At 43.2% G+C, this 19,867-nt stretch overlaps 1 protein-coding gene across 7 annotated transcripts in view; it reads left to right on the top strand.

Moving 5' to 3' along the window:
• The window catches only part of RERE (arginine-glutamic acid dipeptide repeats), a 405,272-nt gene that overhangs the window by 307,599 nt on the left and 77,806 nt on the right, over positions 1-19,867 (top strand). For all 7 annotated transcript variants that reach the window (XM_020913245.2, XM_070474246.1, XM_070474245.1 and 4 more), the window contains one exon: positions 4,739-4,837. In XM_020913245.2, the coding sequence (XP_020768904.2) occupies positions 4,739-4,837 (99 nt within the window). The remainder of the gene's footprint in view (positions 1-4,738; positions 4,838-19,867) is intronic.

Genomic DNA, 19,867 nt, shown 5'->3' with positions numbered 1-19,867 from the left:
ACAGTGAAGAACCTTTTACCTTAGCCATATTGGGCACTGAATTTCCCATACTGATGTACCTGTGTGGTCATAATCAGGTTTTTCAAATTTGGAACCCACATATTTTTCACAGGTTCAGATTGTTCCAGTGCTTCAGAGTTTGACACAGTATTAGAGGGGAATATTTTCAATGACAATTTTTTAGAGATTTGAGATAGCCAGTATTTTGGTAAACTTACAGACTTTTAATTTACATGAGGAATACAGTTGGAACTACTAGTTAAGCTCTAGCTCAAACGTTATTTTGGCCCCAGTCTGAAGAAAAACAGATCTTCATAATCCTCCGGAAAACAAATCCTTTTTAAGAAGTGCTTTTTTGTGCCTGATACAGTATGTTAAGCAAAGAAGGTGGAACCCAGCAACCCAGCCTTTTAGGACCCTAGAGTATAGATGTAACTTTAGGTGAATGTGTCACATGAGAACAGTTCTTTAATCTGCTTCTCAGCCCAGCATTTCTGATGCCTGTTTCCTGTGCTTCTCCTGGCACTGTCTGTCCTCCTTACCCAGGAGAGCATCTGGCACCGTTTAGCCCTCAGTACATGTTTGCAGAAAGAGTGAAGGATGTCCTGAACTCCCAGTAATTTTCCCAAAGTGCTCGATAGATATTCAAAGAAACAATGTGCGCTGAAACAACTGTTAATATGTTAAAAGCCCATCTTTAGTAAATATAACTGAAGTGTTTCTTTAAAAATGTAACGCTCTCAGAACGTCCTCAGATTCATTTGCTATAAAGTGGGAATAACTGCAACGTTAAGAAGGAGCTTGTTGAGAAAGGTCCCTTTGGGTTCTCTGGGAAGAGGGCATGCCAGGACAGAACCTTGTACTGACCTTCATGAATTCTTGATGACAGCACAGTTGCTCCTGACTCCATGTGTTCAATCACATTTGTCACTGTTGTTAAATAGTCCCACACTTTTACTTTTCAGGTGTGTTTTTGGCATAGACGGAGGAGGTGGACACTCTGGATACTTGTTGGGTTCATGGCATGCAAAGGTCAGGAATAGGCCTATTTGTAGAAGACAGGCTGACAGTGGATCCCATGAGCGAAGGGAATTACCTGTTATTCAGCTTACCACATACATCACAACAGCTTTGTCGGGGAAAGTGTGTTCTGAACAAAGGAATCACATATGCGAGGGGATGCGATGTGTTTGAGGGGAAACTCTCTACTAAAGCTCCTCATGAGACTGGGGCCGCCCTGCAAGCAGGAGCACCCTCCTTGAAAAACCAAACAACCCTGAGTGCAGCAGGTCCCTCAGAGCATTTCTTCCAGCTCATTTAAAGCTCTTCTTGGTTCACCGAAAGGCAGGAATGTCATAGGGATTAATGATTTCATTCACTTGTTCACTTTTGAAATGGGCCCTGTTGTTCTTAAGAGTAATTTCCTGTTATCAGCCATGTAAGATTTAATTTTTTTTCTGTGTACTGTACTGGAGTTTTAATCAAATTTCATTAATTATTAACATGAATAATTATGTGAAACATAAGTGGTTTTGTTTATAGTTTAACAATTTTTTTCTGTCTCTGGAAAGGCTACTCTCTAATCTAGAAAATTAATGAAAATTGGATAGAGACTACTTTCTTCATTTTTTTCTCCTTCCTTCTAAAAATAAATAACACTCATTTAGCATACTATGTGCCAGGTACTTATAAGCAATTTTACGTGTAGTTTCTAATGTTATCCTCACAGTAGCCCTGAAAGGCAGATGCTATTATTATATGCATTTTTAAAAAATGATAAAGTTGAGGCCCAAAGAGGATAAGTAGCTTGTCCATGGCCACACATCTAGTAAGTGGTAGAGCTAGAATTCCACTCCAGATAATCTGGCTCCAAAGTCCATTGTTTTTCATCACTTTCTGTATAATTACCCCATTTACTGTAATTACCTCTTACAAAATACTGTTAATTTGCCATGAGCTTTTTATTCAGAATTCATGATTTGATCAACTTGAATTGATTTCAGAGTATCACTAACATGTTGTTCAGTTGCTAAGTCATGTCTGATTTTTTGTGACCCCATGAAATGCAGCATGCCAGGCTTCCTTTTCCTTCACTATCTCCGGGAGTTTGCTCAAACTCATGTCCATTGAGTCAGTGATGCTATATAATCATCTCATCCTCTGCTACCCCCTTCTCCTCCTGCCTTCAATCTTTCCCAGCTTCAGGGTCTTTTCCAATGAGCTGGCTCTTCACATCAGGTGGCCAGAGTATTGGAGCTTCAGCCTCAGTCCTTCTAATGAATGAATGAATATTCAGGGTTGATTTCCTTTAGGATTGACTGGTTGGTGCTTTTTAAAAAATTAAATAGTTATGCAGTTTTTCCCTTTATTCAGTTCTGATCCTTGCTGTTAAGCTCTCATTATAGATGCTAATTATATTATAGAACTTGGCAAATATCTGCTTGTTCTGGATCTTAGGCAAAGTATGAGAATCTAACTTTTTATTTTATATACTTCTGAAAGGAGGCCAGTTGAACAGTTTTCAAACATTTGCAAATTCTAATATTTTAGTATAGTATTTCATTTATTTAGTATAATATTTATAGTATACTATTTTAAAAATCCTCTAACAATGAATATCATAAAAATATCTAGCATCCATATTTTTTGTGTACACTTACCCATATCCACACCCAACCACCACCAAAAAAAAGATCCAGCATTAATCATTGATGTAGGTGTTTTTGTTTTTTTAAGGTAGTTGTCATAGTAATTAATTTCTAGTCTGGATATCTGTGGGTAGTCTGGACTTAGAGTAAATTGGGATCCTCTAAAATGTGAGACTAACTTGGGAAATTTTGATTTTTAATAACTTTCTGTTTTGATGAATGAGCAATGAAAATGGATATTTAACTTCCAATAGCAGTCAAATAGTTATAGGAGAGATTTGCTATATCCAAAATTTTTATTTATTTGTTCATCCATTCATCGATCCAAACAAATAAACAAACTATGACTTACTAGTAAAGTTTGCACCTTATTTGTACTGAGGATTTGCAAATGTTGGTGAATTTTTCAAATGAGGGATTGAAGCACTTGTGGAAAGATCAGCATGTCCCGTGCGGACGGGTGTTGTGTTCACTGCTGTGTCCCCAGGGTCTGGTGTGTGACCTGCACCATAATAGGTATTCATCTAACGTCAGATTGAATGAACCTGGACACTGAGGTGGACATTTGGGTTGAGTCTATCAAGGGACAGTAGTTGAAGGCCTTTATTTATTAACTCAACAAGTGTCTCTCTGTATCACCTTATGCTATGGATGGTGTTAGTTCCTGGAGGTATAGGTCTCAGCCAGAACAAATGCTCCTATCAGAGAAGTAGACTTTAGAAAGAAAGGGCAGTTCCCGGTGAGAAATCTGGAGAGACAGCCACAGTTTGGCGAGGTCAGTATGAGCAGAAGGATCATTCTCTCTGCTCTTTCTCTTCATTGTCCACAGGTGGAGACTCAGGAACCAGAGGTAGACATGGTCATAGGAGCCAACGCAGGCGTATCTTTGCAAGATGGAGAGGGGTCAGGGGTGCCAGGCATTGCCCAGGGTTGAAAAGGATATGGAGTATAAAAACATTCCGTGCTCCCTGGTGGTCCAGTGGTTAAGAATCTGCCGGCCAGTACAGGGGACATGAGTTCAGTTCCTGGTCCAGGAAGATTCCACATGCTGCAGAGCAGCTAAGCCAGTGAGCCACAACTGTTGAGCCTGTGCTCCACAACAGGCGCTTCCCTTATGGACCAGCTAGTGAAAAATCCACCTGCAGTGCAGCAGACCTGGGTTTGATCCCTGGGTTGGGAGCATATTCTGGCCTGGAGAATTCCGTGGAATGTATAGTCTAGGAGGTCGCAAAAAGTCAGATATGACTGAGCGACTTTCACTTTTACTTTCCACAAGAGTAGCCCCTGCTCGCCACAACTAGAGAAAAGTCTGCACATAACAATGAAGACCCAGCACAGCCAAAAATAAATAAATCTTTAAAAAAAAAAAAAGACCAGAGAGAAAGTCCAGTCTTAAAAGGACCGTGTAGATAAACCAGCATCTTCATTTATATGTGCTGAGAAGTTGGTATACTGTTATATAATTAGATTTAAAGTTTTTATATTTAGATACTTGAAATTTTTTTTTAGTGAAATTACAGGTGAAAGACTTAAGATGTGTTAATGGGAAAGAACATAATCTGTCATGCCTTTAGGCCGCTTTGAGGGAAATGGGACAAGAGTAGGGGTCACATAGGCTGGGTTTGAGTCTTAGCTCCACCGCCTGCTGGCTTAGTATGGTTGAGTACCTTTACTCGACCTTTCCATGCCTCCGTCTCCTCATCCATAAAATGGGTGATGAGGGTTCCTACTCTGTAGATTAACTGAGAGAATACTTTCCTCATAGGATTAAGAAAGATAATGAGTGCGTGGAAGGTGCTTTAGCAACAGCCTAGGCCAAATGTTCCATAAATGTTACTATTGGTCTTCATCTTGTCCTGTCATTGCCAGAATGTTCTCTCCCCTGCTTGTGTCCTTCTCCTAGAACAGCTGGATCTGGGGGGTGGTTGGATATAAGCCAGTTATGACACTGGCTAAAGTGACTCTGAGTCTTGTGTGCCCGTCTCATGACTCTCCTGTTAAAGTAAATGAAGTATCCCCTTTTTATTGTTTTGCTTCCAGGTCTGTCATTTGGTGCAATGGATAAACTAAAGTTGTCATTATTGTTTTAGCTCCATGAAAGCGGCTATGATGCTGGCAAAGCTCTGCAGCGGCTGGTGAAGAAGCCTGTGCCCAAGCTGATTGAGAAGAGCTGGACCGAGGATGAAGTGGTGAGCGGGCGGGAGTCGGCCTTGGGCCTGCTCTGGGGCATGAGGGGCGGCTGGGCCTGCTGCTCACTGTGTCCCCAGGATCCGGTCATGGCTGCATTCTGCCCATGGCATCTGTCAGTCAAGATAAAGAGGCTTTGAACCTCATAATTGTATGGAAAGAGTTGAGTTTAGTCAGCATTGGTTTTGTAGAAAATGGGAAAGGTTTCCCCAGGTGTCATGGAAAGAGAGAAGAAATTAATAATTGCTCTTTTAAAAGATTAGTTTGGGTTGGTTGGTTTGTTTGGCTGCAGGCTAGCTTTTGATACCTCCTTCTGTTAAGACTCAGTCATCTTAGAACCAGTTGATACTCTCTTTAGATTAGGGCTGCACCTTGTTTTTGTTGTGAAGTCTGGTAGGGTCGCTAACCTGCAAAAAGACAGTAGTCAAGAGCAGGAAACACAGACTTCAAATCAATATCAGATCTTTCATATTCATTCTGTTACTGCAGCCTATTAAAGAAGGTGGGAAGATAGAAATGTACCCAGAAGTACATGTTTTCAAACTCATGGATTTTATCCCAGCAGAAAGAGTTCTACTAGAGCTCTCCATCCCCCACCTTGTGACTTTGGGGAGAAGAATTGCTCCACAAGGCGGGGAGATTTCTTGTGCTTTTGCAAATACAGTCTTCAGTATGAGCATCACCACTTGACATTTTCCCTTGAGGCTGACCGAGATTAAGATGAGAGCTGGCACTGATACACATATTGATTGATTGTGAGTTCCTTGCCTGTATTTAAAAATAGCCTAAGGGAGAGTGTTTAGAAGTTGTATGGCTTTCCTGGTCCCGCTAGATCATGTTTCCAGCAGTATTTATCAAGTGCTTGTTATATGCCAGGTGCTGTGTTAGGCACCATCAGGGGAAACACAGGGCCCCACCTCAAGAGGGGAGACCACCTGTAAATCAGTGTGTGCTGAGGAAAACAGTGAGCAGGGGGTGGGGGTGAACCGGGTAGGGGCCTAGCTTCTGTGAAGAGGCAAGCCTTTTGTATATTGAGGGCCCTAAGGTGAAAGCACGCCTGACATTTGGAGGAATATGCAGGAATATGTCTGATGGGAGAGCAGCAGGAGAGGTGGGGGGCAGGGAGGGCCCCCCAGAGGACAGGTTGGGTGGCCTGTGGACCCGTGTTCAGAGTCTTGCTGTTTGCTCTGCATGAGTGGCTTCCGAGCACAGGGACTCCATCTGCCAGTGGCTCTCTGGCTGCTGCTTCAAGCAAGAGTGGCTTCAGGGCTATGTGAGAGCCTAGGCCTGGGACTGGTGACCCAGCGGCACAGCAGTGGGTGGTGGTAAGAAGTGGTGAAATCCTAGGTGTGTGCCCAGGAAGGTTTTCCGTGGCATGCTGTGGATGTGGGCAGCAGGGGTTGAGACGAGTGAGGGAAAAATCAGGAGGCAGCAAGGAGGGGTCGAGATGCCGAGATGGTCCTTGAAGCTTCCGTAAGAGAGCGCCAGCCTTCCCAGCGGTCCCTCAGTTCCTCAGAGTGTTGGTGAAGTCGATGTCAGAGCTTTGAAATGGAGAATGTGAAAGTTTACCCAATTAGTAAAGAAATGCAGATAACTCAAACTTTTGTCCTTGAGACAGTGGCCAAAGTAAAAATGTTAAACTCAACAGTGTTGAAAAGTCACATATTAAAAAACTAAAAATAGAGTTGCCATATGATCCAGCCATCCCATTTCTGGGCATATATCCAGAGAAAACTCTAATTTGAAAAGATACATGCACCACTGTTCACAATAGTCAAGACACAGAAGCAACCTAAATGCCCATAGACAGATGAGTGGATAAAGAAGATGTGTGTGTATGTGTATGTGTGTGTGTGTGTGTGTGTGTGTGTGTGTACATAAAATGGAATATTACTCAGCCTAAAGAAAGAATGAAATAATGCCATTTGCAGCAACATGGATGGGCCTAGAGATTATCATACTAAGGGAAGTAAGTCAGAGAAAGACAAATATACGATATCATTTATAGGTGAAGTCTGATATGACACAGGTGAACTTATTTATGAAACAGAAACAGATTCATAGATATAGAAGGCAAACTTACAGTTACCAAAGGGGAACATGGCATGGAGGAGGGATAAATTAGGTGTTTGGAATTAATAGACACAAACTACTCTGTATAAAAAAGATGAACAACAACAAATAAAACCTCTATATTGAATATAGTTCCCTGTGCTGTACAGAGAACTTATATTCAGTATGCTGTGATAAACCATAATGAGTATGGTATGAAAGTGATATGGTTTGTGATAAATTGTAACAAGTATGAAGAGAGTATGAAAAAATATTTGTGTTTCTATTACTGAATCACTGCTGTACAGAAATTAACATAACATTTTAAATCAAGTATACTTCAGTTTTTAAAAAAAAGTCATGGATGTTGTTTCCCACTGTAGACCTATTTATGTGAGAAGAAGTAAGAGATTTGATGGGTAAAAATGTTAAATTCTACACAAAGCCTTTGTGGAAGACAGACATAAGGAGATAAAAAGGCTGGGACAGTCGTGGACAGTGTCTCACCCTAGGGCCTGCCCTCATGGATGTCCCCTGACAGCTGCTTTCCAGACTCAGGCTCCTCACTTGGTCTGGTCTCTCCTCTCCTTCCACCTTCATGTGCCCACCCCCGCCCCGCCATCATCCCTCTCTTTTCACTCCTGCCTCCCCAGCCCCTTTCTCTTTCCCCCTCCATTCACTCCTCTGTTGACCTTTCATTCCCTCTGGGCCTTTTACATTCCTGCTGAGAAGAGCTGGCTTCCTTCCCCGACAGCATTTGCTTATATCGGACACAGTGTGGGCAGTGTCCCCTCTGCTGCCTCTTGGGGACTTGGAGCAAATGGTAGGGTGAAGGGTGGTCGGGATCCTGACACATGGGAAAAGCCCACCTTAATTCTGAAAAGTGTAGCAGGACTCCCGGGCCACTCACTCCCAGCCCGGGATAATCATCTCTAACCGCATACATCCTTGTCAGTCTGGGCTCATTTTTACCATGTTTGCTTTAGTGCAAGTTTTAAGAAATGTTTTGGCAGTCATCCAGCCCTTGCAGAGCCCAGGGATCAAATGGTTCCCTTACTCAAAGGAAGTTAAGTTCACTTTCTAAAATCTCAACAGGGAATGAGGGAGGGTGATTGAGTAATTGATAGACTGAGGGAAGCCTCACCTGAACTGTCCATATCACCTCTCTGGATCGTTTTATGTGGCAGTAGGGCATATAAACCAGCATTGCTCTTAACCTGGAGCCTGGTTTTAGCTGTGAGTGAATACCTGCTCTGTGCGTGCACCCCTCCTACTGAAACTCCCACATTTTCTCACCCCAGGAATCAGAAGATTTAAGGAAAATAAATGGGCCCCAACTCAAGTAAATACATGGACCTGCCTCTTTTGTCCCTTTCAGTGTTCTGTATACTTGGACACTCTAGTTATGTTTAAATTTCATTGGCTCCAGTATATGAGTTTGACCAGCTGCCAAGCATCTGACCCAACTCCAGCATCGATGCACTTGCTTTCCTTTGCACAGACATGAATGGAACACCATGTGAGAGGGGTGGCGGGGAGCACCTGCCCTAGGACCCCTGGCTGTGCTGAGAGTGGGAACCTCCTGACCCTGTGGGTCTTCTGCCCTGGAAACAGACTCCTCTCTCCCTCTTGCCAACCCAGACCCTAAGGTTCAGCATCAAGGCACTCCCCTGCTGAACTAGGTCTGCATCCTTTATTGGCTGCTCCTGAAGCCTCTGTGCTGCCATCACCAGCTTTGTTCCTCACGGTCTTTATTTCTGAGTTGATTGTCCTTCTAGTTCGTAGACTTATGAAGAGGGAGGACTTCCTGATGGTGAGAGTAATGTCTCTGCCTTTGAGGCACTTGAGTATTGACAACTCTTTAAGGTGATTGTTTTTAAATTTCATTCTAATTGACACTGTCCTCAATCCAGCATTTAATGGTTAATAATTATGCATCAGCACCAGGAGAAAAACTTTTATATGAATCCAGTGATGCATATAAAAGTAACCTTAAAAGTTTACTTTTGAGAAAAGTTCCCAAATTATGGTTAATACTATCACCAGACCTCTTCTTCCGAGGTCTTTCAGATAACCATTATTTCTTGAGCTCTTAGGCCTCAGAATTAAACAACAGGAGGCCTTTCATTTCGCACTTCCTCTCAGTAATTCCTTAGACACTTGGTGTGTTGTTACAGATATGGTATTTCTTATTGAGGTTGCCTTAGGACTGAGATACTTTAAATTCTATTGAACTGATGCCAGATTTGTGCCAATTTCTGTCAAATTCTAAGCCAGATAGTGACAAAAGAACTCTGTTTTAGAGGAGAGACTGTTGGAAACACCTTGGTAGCTATCTCGTGGGGAAGTCTTTCAGGCTAAATAAACCAGGTCAGATCAGAGGAGAATTTTTGCTTTAATTCATGAAGCTATTGAACCCCTGACATGGGCAAGGATGGAGCCCACGTCAGTGACTGGCTGCTGCCTTGGTGAGTGATGTTGCTGGTTAACCAGTTTCACTTACAGCATGCTAAAAATATTGTTCCTTTTCAGGAAACCATCCAAATCAGTAGAACTCAGGAAGAGAAAGAGGAGGAAAGTATAGATCAGAACTTAAAAAAAAAACAAAAACCCTAGATTATTAGGTTTTTAATTAAACATGATGAACACATTTAAATATAACACAAAGGCCCCAGGGCTGAACTGCGCCTAATCGAAACAGATTAAGCCACCCTTCCATGCTCGGGTAGTTATTAATTCTGTTTGTTTATGCATGCAAGCTGAAGGGAGCATTTGCGCCTTTGTGTTGTTGCTTATTGCACTGGGATTCCATTGCTTGCTTGGTGCTGTGCTCTTAATTAGCATTCAGCTGTTGATTATGGAAATACTGGGGGTGCTAATTGAATTCTTTTTAAAATTCAGGGCCTGCATTTTCCTTGTGGAGTTTGGCCTGCCTTGCAAGGTTGTAAGATTGGGTGCCTCACTGAGCTGTGCGTTTCACCCTTTGCTTCCCATCCACTTTGTGTTTCAGGAATTACTTTCGTGCTGAAATAGCTTTCAGCATAATTCCAGGTGTTACATAAAGGAGAGGTTGTGTTGCTTTGGATGTACCTGCAGAGTGCTTCTATTTCATGTTGGGTAACTGTAACTTTTGGAGGTTTCCTTGGTGGCTCAGACAGTGAAGAATCTGCCTGCAATGCGGGAGACCTGAGTTGAATTCCTGGGTGGGATCCCCTGGAGAAGGGAATAGCAACCTACTCCAGTATTTTGCCTGGAGAATTCAATGGACAGATGCGCCTGGTGGGCTACAGTCTATGGGGTTGCGAGCAGTCGGATACGACTGAGTGACCAACACTTTCACTTTCAAAAGCTATAACTTTTATCTTGAAATATGTGTGTGTGCTCAGTCTCTCAATTGTGTCTGACTCTTTGCAACCCTGTGGACTGTAGACTGCCAGGCTCCTTTGTCCATGGAATTCTCCAGGCAAGAATACTGGAGTGGGTTGCCATTTCCTACTCCAGGGGCTCTTCCCAACCCAGGGGTGGAACCAGTGTCTCTTGCTTCTCCTAAATTGGCAGGCAGATTGTTTACCACTAGCGCCACCTAGAAAGCCCCATTTTGAAATATGATTCCCTTTAAATATTTCATACCAACTTTGATGTAATACATTGAAGTGAACAACCCAGATACAGATAACCTCTGAAATTTTTTATCCAAAAAGAGTTAATCCATGGTGACAATAAACCTTAATTAGATTTTACAGATTCATAAATTTTAAAACATCTGAACCATCTTTCAGTTAAAACTCTGTTTATCATAAACATAAATAGAAATCCTTCTTTTGAAGTTGACATGACATGGGAGACTAATTCTCTGAATATCTGTAATCCAATGAACCCGGGCCACTGGTCAAGGAATTACTCACATGGGGTACACAGAGCCCTTGCCACAGCAGCACCTTCCAAGGCCTTTGTTTTGCCCTTTTTGGACTGTCTGCTCAAGAAAACATTGTTTTCATTGTTCACCATTTTCAAGCCAGGCATCTGGATGTGCCAGGAGACAGAGCTGCTTAGTGGGACAAAAATACAATGAATTTTATTTACTGTTTGTGTGGCAGCTGTAGAAAATGGAATTCACAGCAGAACCGAAGTTAAGGCCCTACAGCAGCAGGAGGTGGTGGAGGTGAAAGCCGGGGGCTGGGGGCGGGGGGAGGGGGGCGCCTACAGCCCAGGATTACCAACCTGCACATGTAAGCTTTAGGATGTCCATAATCTTCGTGTTCGGTTTTAAATGTTATATATTCAATATAGGACAAGGTTTAATTGAATTATATTTATTTTAGGAATGGTCCAGTTTCCAGAGTTGTGGAACATTTTATATTATCTTTCAGGAAATGTTGATGAACCTGTAGGTCATCCGGTATGAATCCATTCCTTTTCTTCTTCTTTTTTAAATTTTATGTGGCTCTTTCTCTTTTGTGAGAACATTATTATAAAAACATTAAAGGGAAGTTGACCTCCCCACCATCTCACATTTTCCTTGTTTCATACTCTCTTCAAAGCACTTTGTTTCATGTACCTACATCATTTTATGTCATTGTAAACTTATATAAACTGAATCATAACATTAAAATTCTCACTTCCTAAAGAAATCTTAATATGAAAATTTTTACAGTTTGCTTAGAACCCAAAATATAGATATACTGTATTTAGTGCAACTCATAATAGGTACTCAGTAAATTTTAAATTGGATGAAAGTAGTTTTTTCTCTCTATTGATTACCCTTCCTCCCGTTTTAAACTAAATTGGTAACTATTTCTTATGAACAGCTTAATCCTTAGATATGAAAGTAGAAGAAAGAAAAGGAAAACTTATAATGTATGTTGCATATAATGTATGTTCCATACATTGTACATATAAGTAATATACATGTTGCTCATGTTACATATTCTTATTATGGTCCATGGTAAGAATCAGGCCTTACTATTAAAAAAGGAAGATGTAAATCTGGGTAAAATTTGCCTAATGTTTCAGATATTAGTGAAACTATCTTTTCTGTAATTGACTCCCATCAGCCTTTGAATCAAACTCTTGTTTAAAGAAGTCGATAGTGTGGATAGAGTGGAATTTATTGTCAAGTCCTTTTGGAAATGAGACACCAAATTAAAAATCAATTATATGTGTAGAAAAGTTGGTGTAAGGCAATCAATTTTTTCAGTTAGTTTGCAGAAAGATTCTACTGTGTAACAAGCTGTGAAAAGAACTGTAGAGTCCTTTAGTAAATGAAATAAGTCAAGCATTGGAAGGGGAGAGATATTTCAAAAATTTATTTCAGTGTTTCATAACAGTAGAAGTTGCCTCTGGGTTAAATCTACAAATTCAGCTGTGACCTTGCCTTTCACATACATGGCTTTATTGCTTTCTAGGCTTCCTCTTTATGCTATGCTCAAAGTTAGTATGCCTGTTTCTCTCTTTTTAAACAAGAACATTTTTTTTTTTTTCGTTTTCTTTAACAAGTATGTTTTCAAGTTCCTTATCCCAAGCCCTAATTTTAGTGTGTGTGTTGTTTTTTTTATTAAGAAAGCTAACGATGCATTGTGCTATTCTCTTGGGCTGTGTGTGTGTGTGTTTTCATGTTCATGCATGTGTACGTGTTCGGGCCTTGGGGCAATGTAGGATAGAACAGAGACCTGGGAAGTAACCCCACATGGAATACAAGCATAGCGTAAATTAGTTCTCACTGCCCAGGCTAACCTTTTAAAATCAAAGAGTAATTTCTATGGGACATTTTTCATTTTTGCTTGAAGTGGGGGAGTGTTGGGAAGAATCTTCAGCCTGAAAGATTAATAAATATGAGAGCAGTGGGTTATTGAAACCATGTTTCCATCTCATTTTCAAGGACGTGAAAAAAAATGAAGATAGCATGCACTTTCAGCCACTCTCCATCATCTTTCTCTGTTCATTTTTAAAATGAGAGCAAGGCACGAAGGGACTTGAGAGATTGCATTTGTTCTCCGATAGACAAAGTGGTTACTTTATAAATGAAGAGGCTGGAAAAACCCTTTCCTTCTGCAGTTTCTTAGCAACAGAACTGAAGTCAATTTTTGTTGTGTATGCATGGAACACTTTGTGTACAGTGACATTGGAGCCTTACATTTTCACAGGTGAAACACCTTATTAGCCTGATAACCAGAATTCAGGATTAGGGAAGGAAACAGGAGGTTAAAAAAAAAAAGATTGCAGTGGGGGGGACCCTACATTGAGAGGAAGTAACTCATGAAAGCTGTCTCCTCTTGGCCCACTTGTGTCTTAAATCTAGTCTCTTTGAGGTAGAAGTAGTAATAGCCTTGGTGGCCCCCAATTGCTGTGTTCACTGAAGTGCCAGGCTGGTTTTTGTATTCCCCAGTAGTACTGTGTGCTTATTGTTATGATAACAGCAGGAAACAGAACGAACAAACCCCTGTCCTTATGGAGCTGACATTCTAGTGGGGAAGACAAATTGAAACAAGACCTTAAGTGATATACCTAGTATGTTCACCAAGTGCTAGAGTCTTGTATTCCCAGAATGTAGCCCAGGGCCTGGAGCAAAGTTGGTCATCAGAAAACATTGTTTGACTGGCTTGAATAGAAGAGAAAAGCCTAGTAGAGGATGTTCCCCTCTCTGCAAGTCCCCAGATCCTCAGACCACTTCAGTGGAGCTGGTCTCTGATACTGAATCAAGGAGGACTTCTCAGTCATCCTGTGTGAGGCCAGAGTGTCTTTCGACTCCAGCAGTATTACGTGGACACTTCCCTGCTCTTTTCTTCTTGGTAGCTTCCCTTGGAAGGACCAGCCAACTCCTTCTAGTTGTCTGTTGTTTTATTTTCTAGTTGTTGTTGTTCAGTCACCAGGTTGTGTCAGACTCTTGGTGACTCCATGGACTGCAGCACTCCAGGCTTCTCTGTCCCTCACCATCTCCCAGCGTTTGCCCAAGTTCACATCCATTGAATCAGTGATGCCATACAACCTTCTTGTCCTCTGTTGCCCTCTTTTCCTTCTGCCTTCAATCTTTCCCAGCATAAGGGTCTTTTCCAATGAGTTAGCTGGTTCTAATCAGGCAGCCAAAGTATTGGAGCTTCAGTATCAGTCCTTCCAGTGAGTATTCAGGGTTGATTTCCTTTAGGATCGACTGGTTTGATCTCCTTGCTTTCCAAGGGGCTCTCAAGAATCTTCTCCAGCACCACAGTTTGAAAGCATCAATTCTTCGGTGCTCTGCCTTCTTGTATCATCCAGCTCTCACATCTGTACATGGCTACTGTAAACACTATATGGACCTTTGTTGGCAAAGTGATGTCTTTGCTTTTTAACACACTCTTTAGGTTTGTCATAGCTTTCCTGCCAAGAAGCAATCATTTTCTAATTTTATAGACTCTGATTTTAAGAGCCCATTCCTTGCATCACTTAATATTTACTGACACGTGTGGTTGCAACATCTGCTGTGAGTGAGTGACAGAGGGAGAGAAGGGCACTGCCCAGTATTCGTCTGATCACTTAGACTAACCCACCTGCCCTCAGAACTCTGTGTCTTAGGCGGTCTTGTTTTGTAATCCCAAAGATGTGAGATGTGGGCAATCTATTTTTCCTCTCAGGATTCCTGTAAACCTCAGGTGTGCTCCCACTATTTGGGCACTTTAGGAGTGTTTTCTCCCCTTGCTAGAGAGCTAGACTCCATGTAATTGATCCCAGCAGTAGGAAACAGAAGAACTGTCGAGTTGATACGCCACAGAACCTACGAGGAGGAGGAGGAGGCAGGGAAAGCTGCAAGTGAGAAGGAACCGCACAGTCAGAGAATCCTTCTGAATGACTGAAATTACATCATCTGGCCTGAGGGAGGAAAGCCTACCAACACCGCATTCAACATTTAAAATCTATGCCTAGAGCCTGTTTTGTTTTTTTACTGTGTATACTCTGTCCTTCTGGATCATTTTATTAAATGGTCAGAAATTAGGACCCTGCAGAACTAGAACTAGGAAGATCTCCATCCTACAGATAGGAGGAGGATGTCTTGGACATGGAGAGTCACTGCTGCTTTGCAGTCTTGTCCCACATCTTCCAGGGGCACCGTGAGCACAGCTGAGGCAGACCCTGGATGCTGGGGGAGGCGGAAGCTCAGGGTGGCCGCTCCCCCTCCTCTCTGGTCACTCACTATGGGTGTAAGTGGGGGCACAGGCAGGAGGAGGCCCGGTGGTTTGGGAGAAGATGTTGGCCCGAGAGCAGAAGGCCAAGGTAATGGTCCTCAGACTGGTGACCATGAGGAAGTTGGGTCTTTGTGATGGCTGACAGGTTTGTGTGATGGGAAACTGGATCTGATGCCAGTCTCGGCCTACTGCCCACCTCCAGCCTTTTACTTCCAGGAAAAACTGGGCAGATATTTTTTCTAAATCATCTCTGGTTAAGAAATGTGAAAAGGTGGACGCCTGTGTACTCATGTGTCCTCTTAGTACTAAGTGTTTTTGGTTTCCCCTTGCAGCTAATTTGTGGGTAGGTTTTGATTATGAATTTATTTTTTTCCTAACCTTTCCCATCAGCAGTAATAAAGGAGAACCTTCTAGACTACAGAGATGCACAGTAATGAGTATTATGTGCTCTGTCTGAGTGGGAGGAGAGTCTGATCCATGTTCAGTGGCTCTGCTTCACATTGCTTCAGTCTCCCTCCTCCTCTGAACAGCCCCAAGTCTTCTCTGGGAGCCTCTGGTGTTGGAGTCTGTGGAGGTGTCACATTTACTAGTAAGCTGCTTTCCAAACAGGCACCATTAGCCTAAATTAGCCATTTTCTTTTTCTGTCTGGGCCTCTCAACTTTTGGGTAACAGAGCTAAAGAGGCTTGGTTATCTATTTTTGAAAGGAAAGTTTTAGAAAATGAATTTAACTGTGGTCTTAGTAGGGGAATCAGTTGACCCAAACCCCAGACCCATATGACATTCACCTACAAGTCAAAAGGCTTTGCTTGTGGAAGGCCCTGGGCTCTGTGCTCTCCTGTGTCCCCAGCAGACCACCACCTGGGGCCCTTGATGGCATCAGACGAAGCTGTTCACACTCCTGAAGCTGCTAAAGAGTGGGATGGACTGTGCATACTTGGTACCTTCCTTCCAGTGCTTGGAAATGACATTCTCCCGTCTTTAGCAGTAATATAGCAAAAGTTAGAAGATACTTTCAGATTGTCCTCAAGGACAGCCCAACTTCTTTGTCAGCTTCCCAAGTTTTTGAGCCCGAGCAGCCTGACCTTAGTGGTTTGTTTTCCTCATTAGCTCTCTGACTTTGTAATCAGCTCACATTTTTCGTTCTTCCCTCGTTCTGTCTCCTCCTCTCACCTTTCTTTAAAACCCCATGTCAAACATTCCAGGGGTCTGTTTTCTTGCTTTTAGGCTAATTTTCAGAGGGATCATTCAGTTGTTAAGCATCACACTATGTTATCCTCAGCTGGTTTGGAATAATTTTAGGCAGTGGAGGATTCCATTGTTATGAGGACATCATGTATGGGAGAGGCCCTTTCCTTCTGATGAATCCAAAAAGTTCTTAGAGCCCAAAACCAAATGTCATCATCATCAGTGTCTGGGTAACCAACTTTAGATGTTCCTTAGATAATATTATACAGGGAATAGGAAAGACAAAGGGCTTCTTTTTCACCTTCTATCAAATTGAATTCCACTGCGTTTCCATATCTGCTTTGTACAAGGCTCTGCTGGTGAGACCCCTTCATCCTCTGTTTACTGTTAAGCAATGTGTTTTGTATTTAGCTGAGATTTTTAGAAACATGATTTTAAAATGGTATTGATTTCTTTATCTAACAGGAGGGGAACTTCTTGGGGACTTTAGACAAATAAACATCATCTGTTCTTTAACTGCTGATATCTCTGCAGGAGGCACCACTCACCTTGATAATTGCCTGGCAGTGTGGCATCCTTGACTGATCCTGGCCGCCGGTATAAATGGGCACTTGAGTCGGACGTTGTTGCCACAGGCACCAGAGAGGAGAGAGCAGGCCCACAATGGAGGCCTGCTTCTAGTGCCTTGTCTCCTCCTGATACTGTGAGCTGCGTCCATGGGAGACCAAGGGGTGAACCCGGCCTGCTCTGTTTTCCAGCAGGGAGACTGGGTGAGGCTCTGGGAAGGAGGCACCTTGAAGTATAGATGGGGTTTCAGCAGGCAGATAGCCTAGATCTTAATGGAAGAACAAAGGTTTAAAGAATGTGGGTGGCTGGTCAGTAGCTGGTTGCCCAGTTTGAAGGATGCTGTAGGTAGTTGAGTGGATAAGGTGACTGATTTGAAGCCATCCAGTCTTTATGGGAAGATAAGTTTGTGTTGAATTTAATAGGAAATAAGGAATAATTACATATATTTGAGTGTGGGGAATGGCAGGACTGGAACCGTCACTGAAAATTCATCTGGCAGTGACAGGGACTGGGAAACAGAAGTGCTAGAGAGGGAGTTGTGGTTCTGAGACTTGGCTGCACATTAACGTCACCTGGAGAACTTGAAACGTCCCAGTGCCCAGACTGTGCTCTGAGTCAGAGTCTCTGTCTGAGGTGGGACCCAGGCGCCCATATTCTCAGCCCTGAGAACCACAAGACTGGGTGAAGTCTGCAATCCTGGTGGAAGATTTTGAGAGCTCTGAGCTTCCAGCAATGGTGCTCAACCTTGGTTGCACACTGCAACCACATAGGAAACTTTAACACACACACACACTGGAACCACACAAGAAACTAACACACACACAGACACAGGAGACATGGGTCTGCCCCAGAGACTCTGATTTTACTCCCTCCTGGGATATAGCTAGGGTGCTGGGCTTCTGCTGTGCAGCCGAGATTGAGAAAGACTGGGGTGGAGGCCGTGAGAAGCAAGAGCAGGGATTAAAACAGAGGCCCAAGGAGCTATAGTAAGACCTTTGTTATGCGCCAGGTGCTTCACTGAGCATGTGGCATGAGGTGACTCATTTGTGGACATTCTGCACATGGAGAAGCTGGGTCACTGCCAGGAGGGAGAACTTTCCTGAGGTCACAGCACGGTTCATAGAGCCTGCTTTCCAGCCCAGCCTTGTGGTGCCTGAGTCCAGCTCCTTACCTGCTACACTGCATGGCCTCTTTGGAGAAGCCCAGATGATTGGAAATAGGGAGCAAGGAAAAAGTTGAGAGATGCTGTTCAGACGCTGTTGTGTTTTGGTGCAAGGGAGGAGGCTCTGGTACAGCTGATAAAACCATGCAATCAAGGGTAGTTGCTTCGGGGAGGGGAGGAGGGTTTATGTTGAATTTGAAGTGATTGTAAAAGATACAGGTGGGTGTAGCAGTTAGGTATGGAGGTCTAAAGATAGAAGAACTTTCTCATTTACAGAGGGGGTCATAGTTAAGGAAGCTGAACTTGAAGAGGTTAATTAGGTTGCTGAGGATCACAGAGCTAGTAAGTGGCAAGGCCAGGATCTGATGAGGTTGTCAGGGGAGACAGTGCAGCAAGAGAAGAGACTCTGAGGGAATTTTTATGTTGAGGTGCGGAAGACTGGACAAAGTAATGAAGCCACTTAGTACAGAGTCAGAAAAGGAATAGTTCAAAAAGCAGGAGAAAGATTTGGGTCCTGTGCTATTTCATTTGTTAACCATTATGTTTGACTTGGTAGGATGTGAGAAATGGTTACATATTTTTTAATGTGGGCAGTGATAGGGCTGGGGTTGACCTTGACGTAATAACTTAATTGGAAAATTGGGTAGAAAGTTGGTCCAAGGTCAGGATGCGGAGGCATGTGTAGCAGTGCTGATGGTGTTGCTGGAGTAACTGGTAGTCCAGGCTGGATCCAGAACTTGGGGAACCAGGGCAGTGGAGTTGAAGGGCTGGAAGTCACAGTCAAGGAGAAGAGGCTTTTGTGGGATTCACAGTGACTATGCACTAGTAAAGAAAAGAAATTTTCTGATTTTATATCTTAGACATTTTCATAGATGACCAGTCATAAGTGGATGGCTAGGTTGGAAGATAGGAGGGGGCATCAGGAATTGTGGCTGTGAGCAGCTCTGGGCAAGGTTTTTCACGCTCCTGAGAGCACTGTCAGAAGGCAGGGTAGAGAAAGGGTATTTTAGCTCTGTATAGGGCTTTTTAGGTTCGCTGATAGGCAGCGAGAGGCCAGCTTGGTTGGTTGATGTTATGATGAGGGGAAAGGCTGTGGATGATGCTCTCAGACGGGCTTGTCTTTGCTGGAATTGAGGAACACATGTAGAACCAAGCTGCTGGCCCTGTCATTGGAGCAGGGAGATGGATGCTGTGTGCACCTTGTGTGAAGATGCTGATGCAGGGAGGCGTTGGGGGTTAGGGCACTTGGAGAACGGGGGTGGGGGAAGAGACAGTAACTCTCTAGGATATAAAGAACCAGTTGGGGATGCTGGGGTGAGATGTCCCAAGCCAGAGGTATGGGTTGGGAGGAGAGTAATGGGGAAGGGGTGGGAAGGAAGCTTGTGCTGTGGGTGATGGTCCTGGGGAGACTGAGACGTGGCCCCTGAGTGCTGGTCTGCTGAGTGATGTGCTTCCTAAGTGCATGTCTTACACTGGCTTCCTCGGCAGTGAGGCTCAGCGGGTGATAAATTGAGCTGAGCTGAATTAATACATAGAGCTTGAAGATGGAGGCAAGTGGTGACCAGGCAGGATTCTATGACTAGAAAAATACCTAGAATGTAAGATCACAGAATGGATTGTTGGCTTCAGAATATATCATGCTGTTTGTTTCCTTGGTCACCCAACAAATATTGGGCATTGAACTGTGCACAAGGCCCTGTCTGTGTTCTCCAGATAGAAGTTAGCGGTGGACACACTGTCTCATGGTGCTTACATCCTCGTGGGGAACAGGGACAAATAAATGGACACCAGTAAGGTGATTTGGGTAGATGCTGTGAAGACGGTACATGAGCGGCACCCAGGCACCTTCTTCAGAGGAGCAACGCTTCTTGTTCCGAAGCACCTTTTGCTGAGCAAGTCTGGGCAGAC

This window comes from Odocoileus virginianus, chromosome 11 (assembly GCF_023699985.2).
Source record: "Odocoileus virginianus isolate 20LAN1187 ecotype Illinois chromosome 11, Ovbor_1.2, whole genome shotgun sequence".
NCBI lineage: Eukaryota > Metazoa > Chordata > Mammalia > Artiodactyla > Cervidae > Odocoileus > Odocoileus virginianus.
The sequence above is the reverse complement of the archived record's forward strand: the minus strand, read 5'-3'. Positions and strand labels throughout refer to the sequence as shown.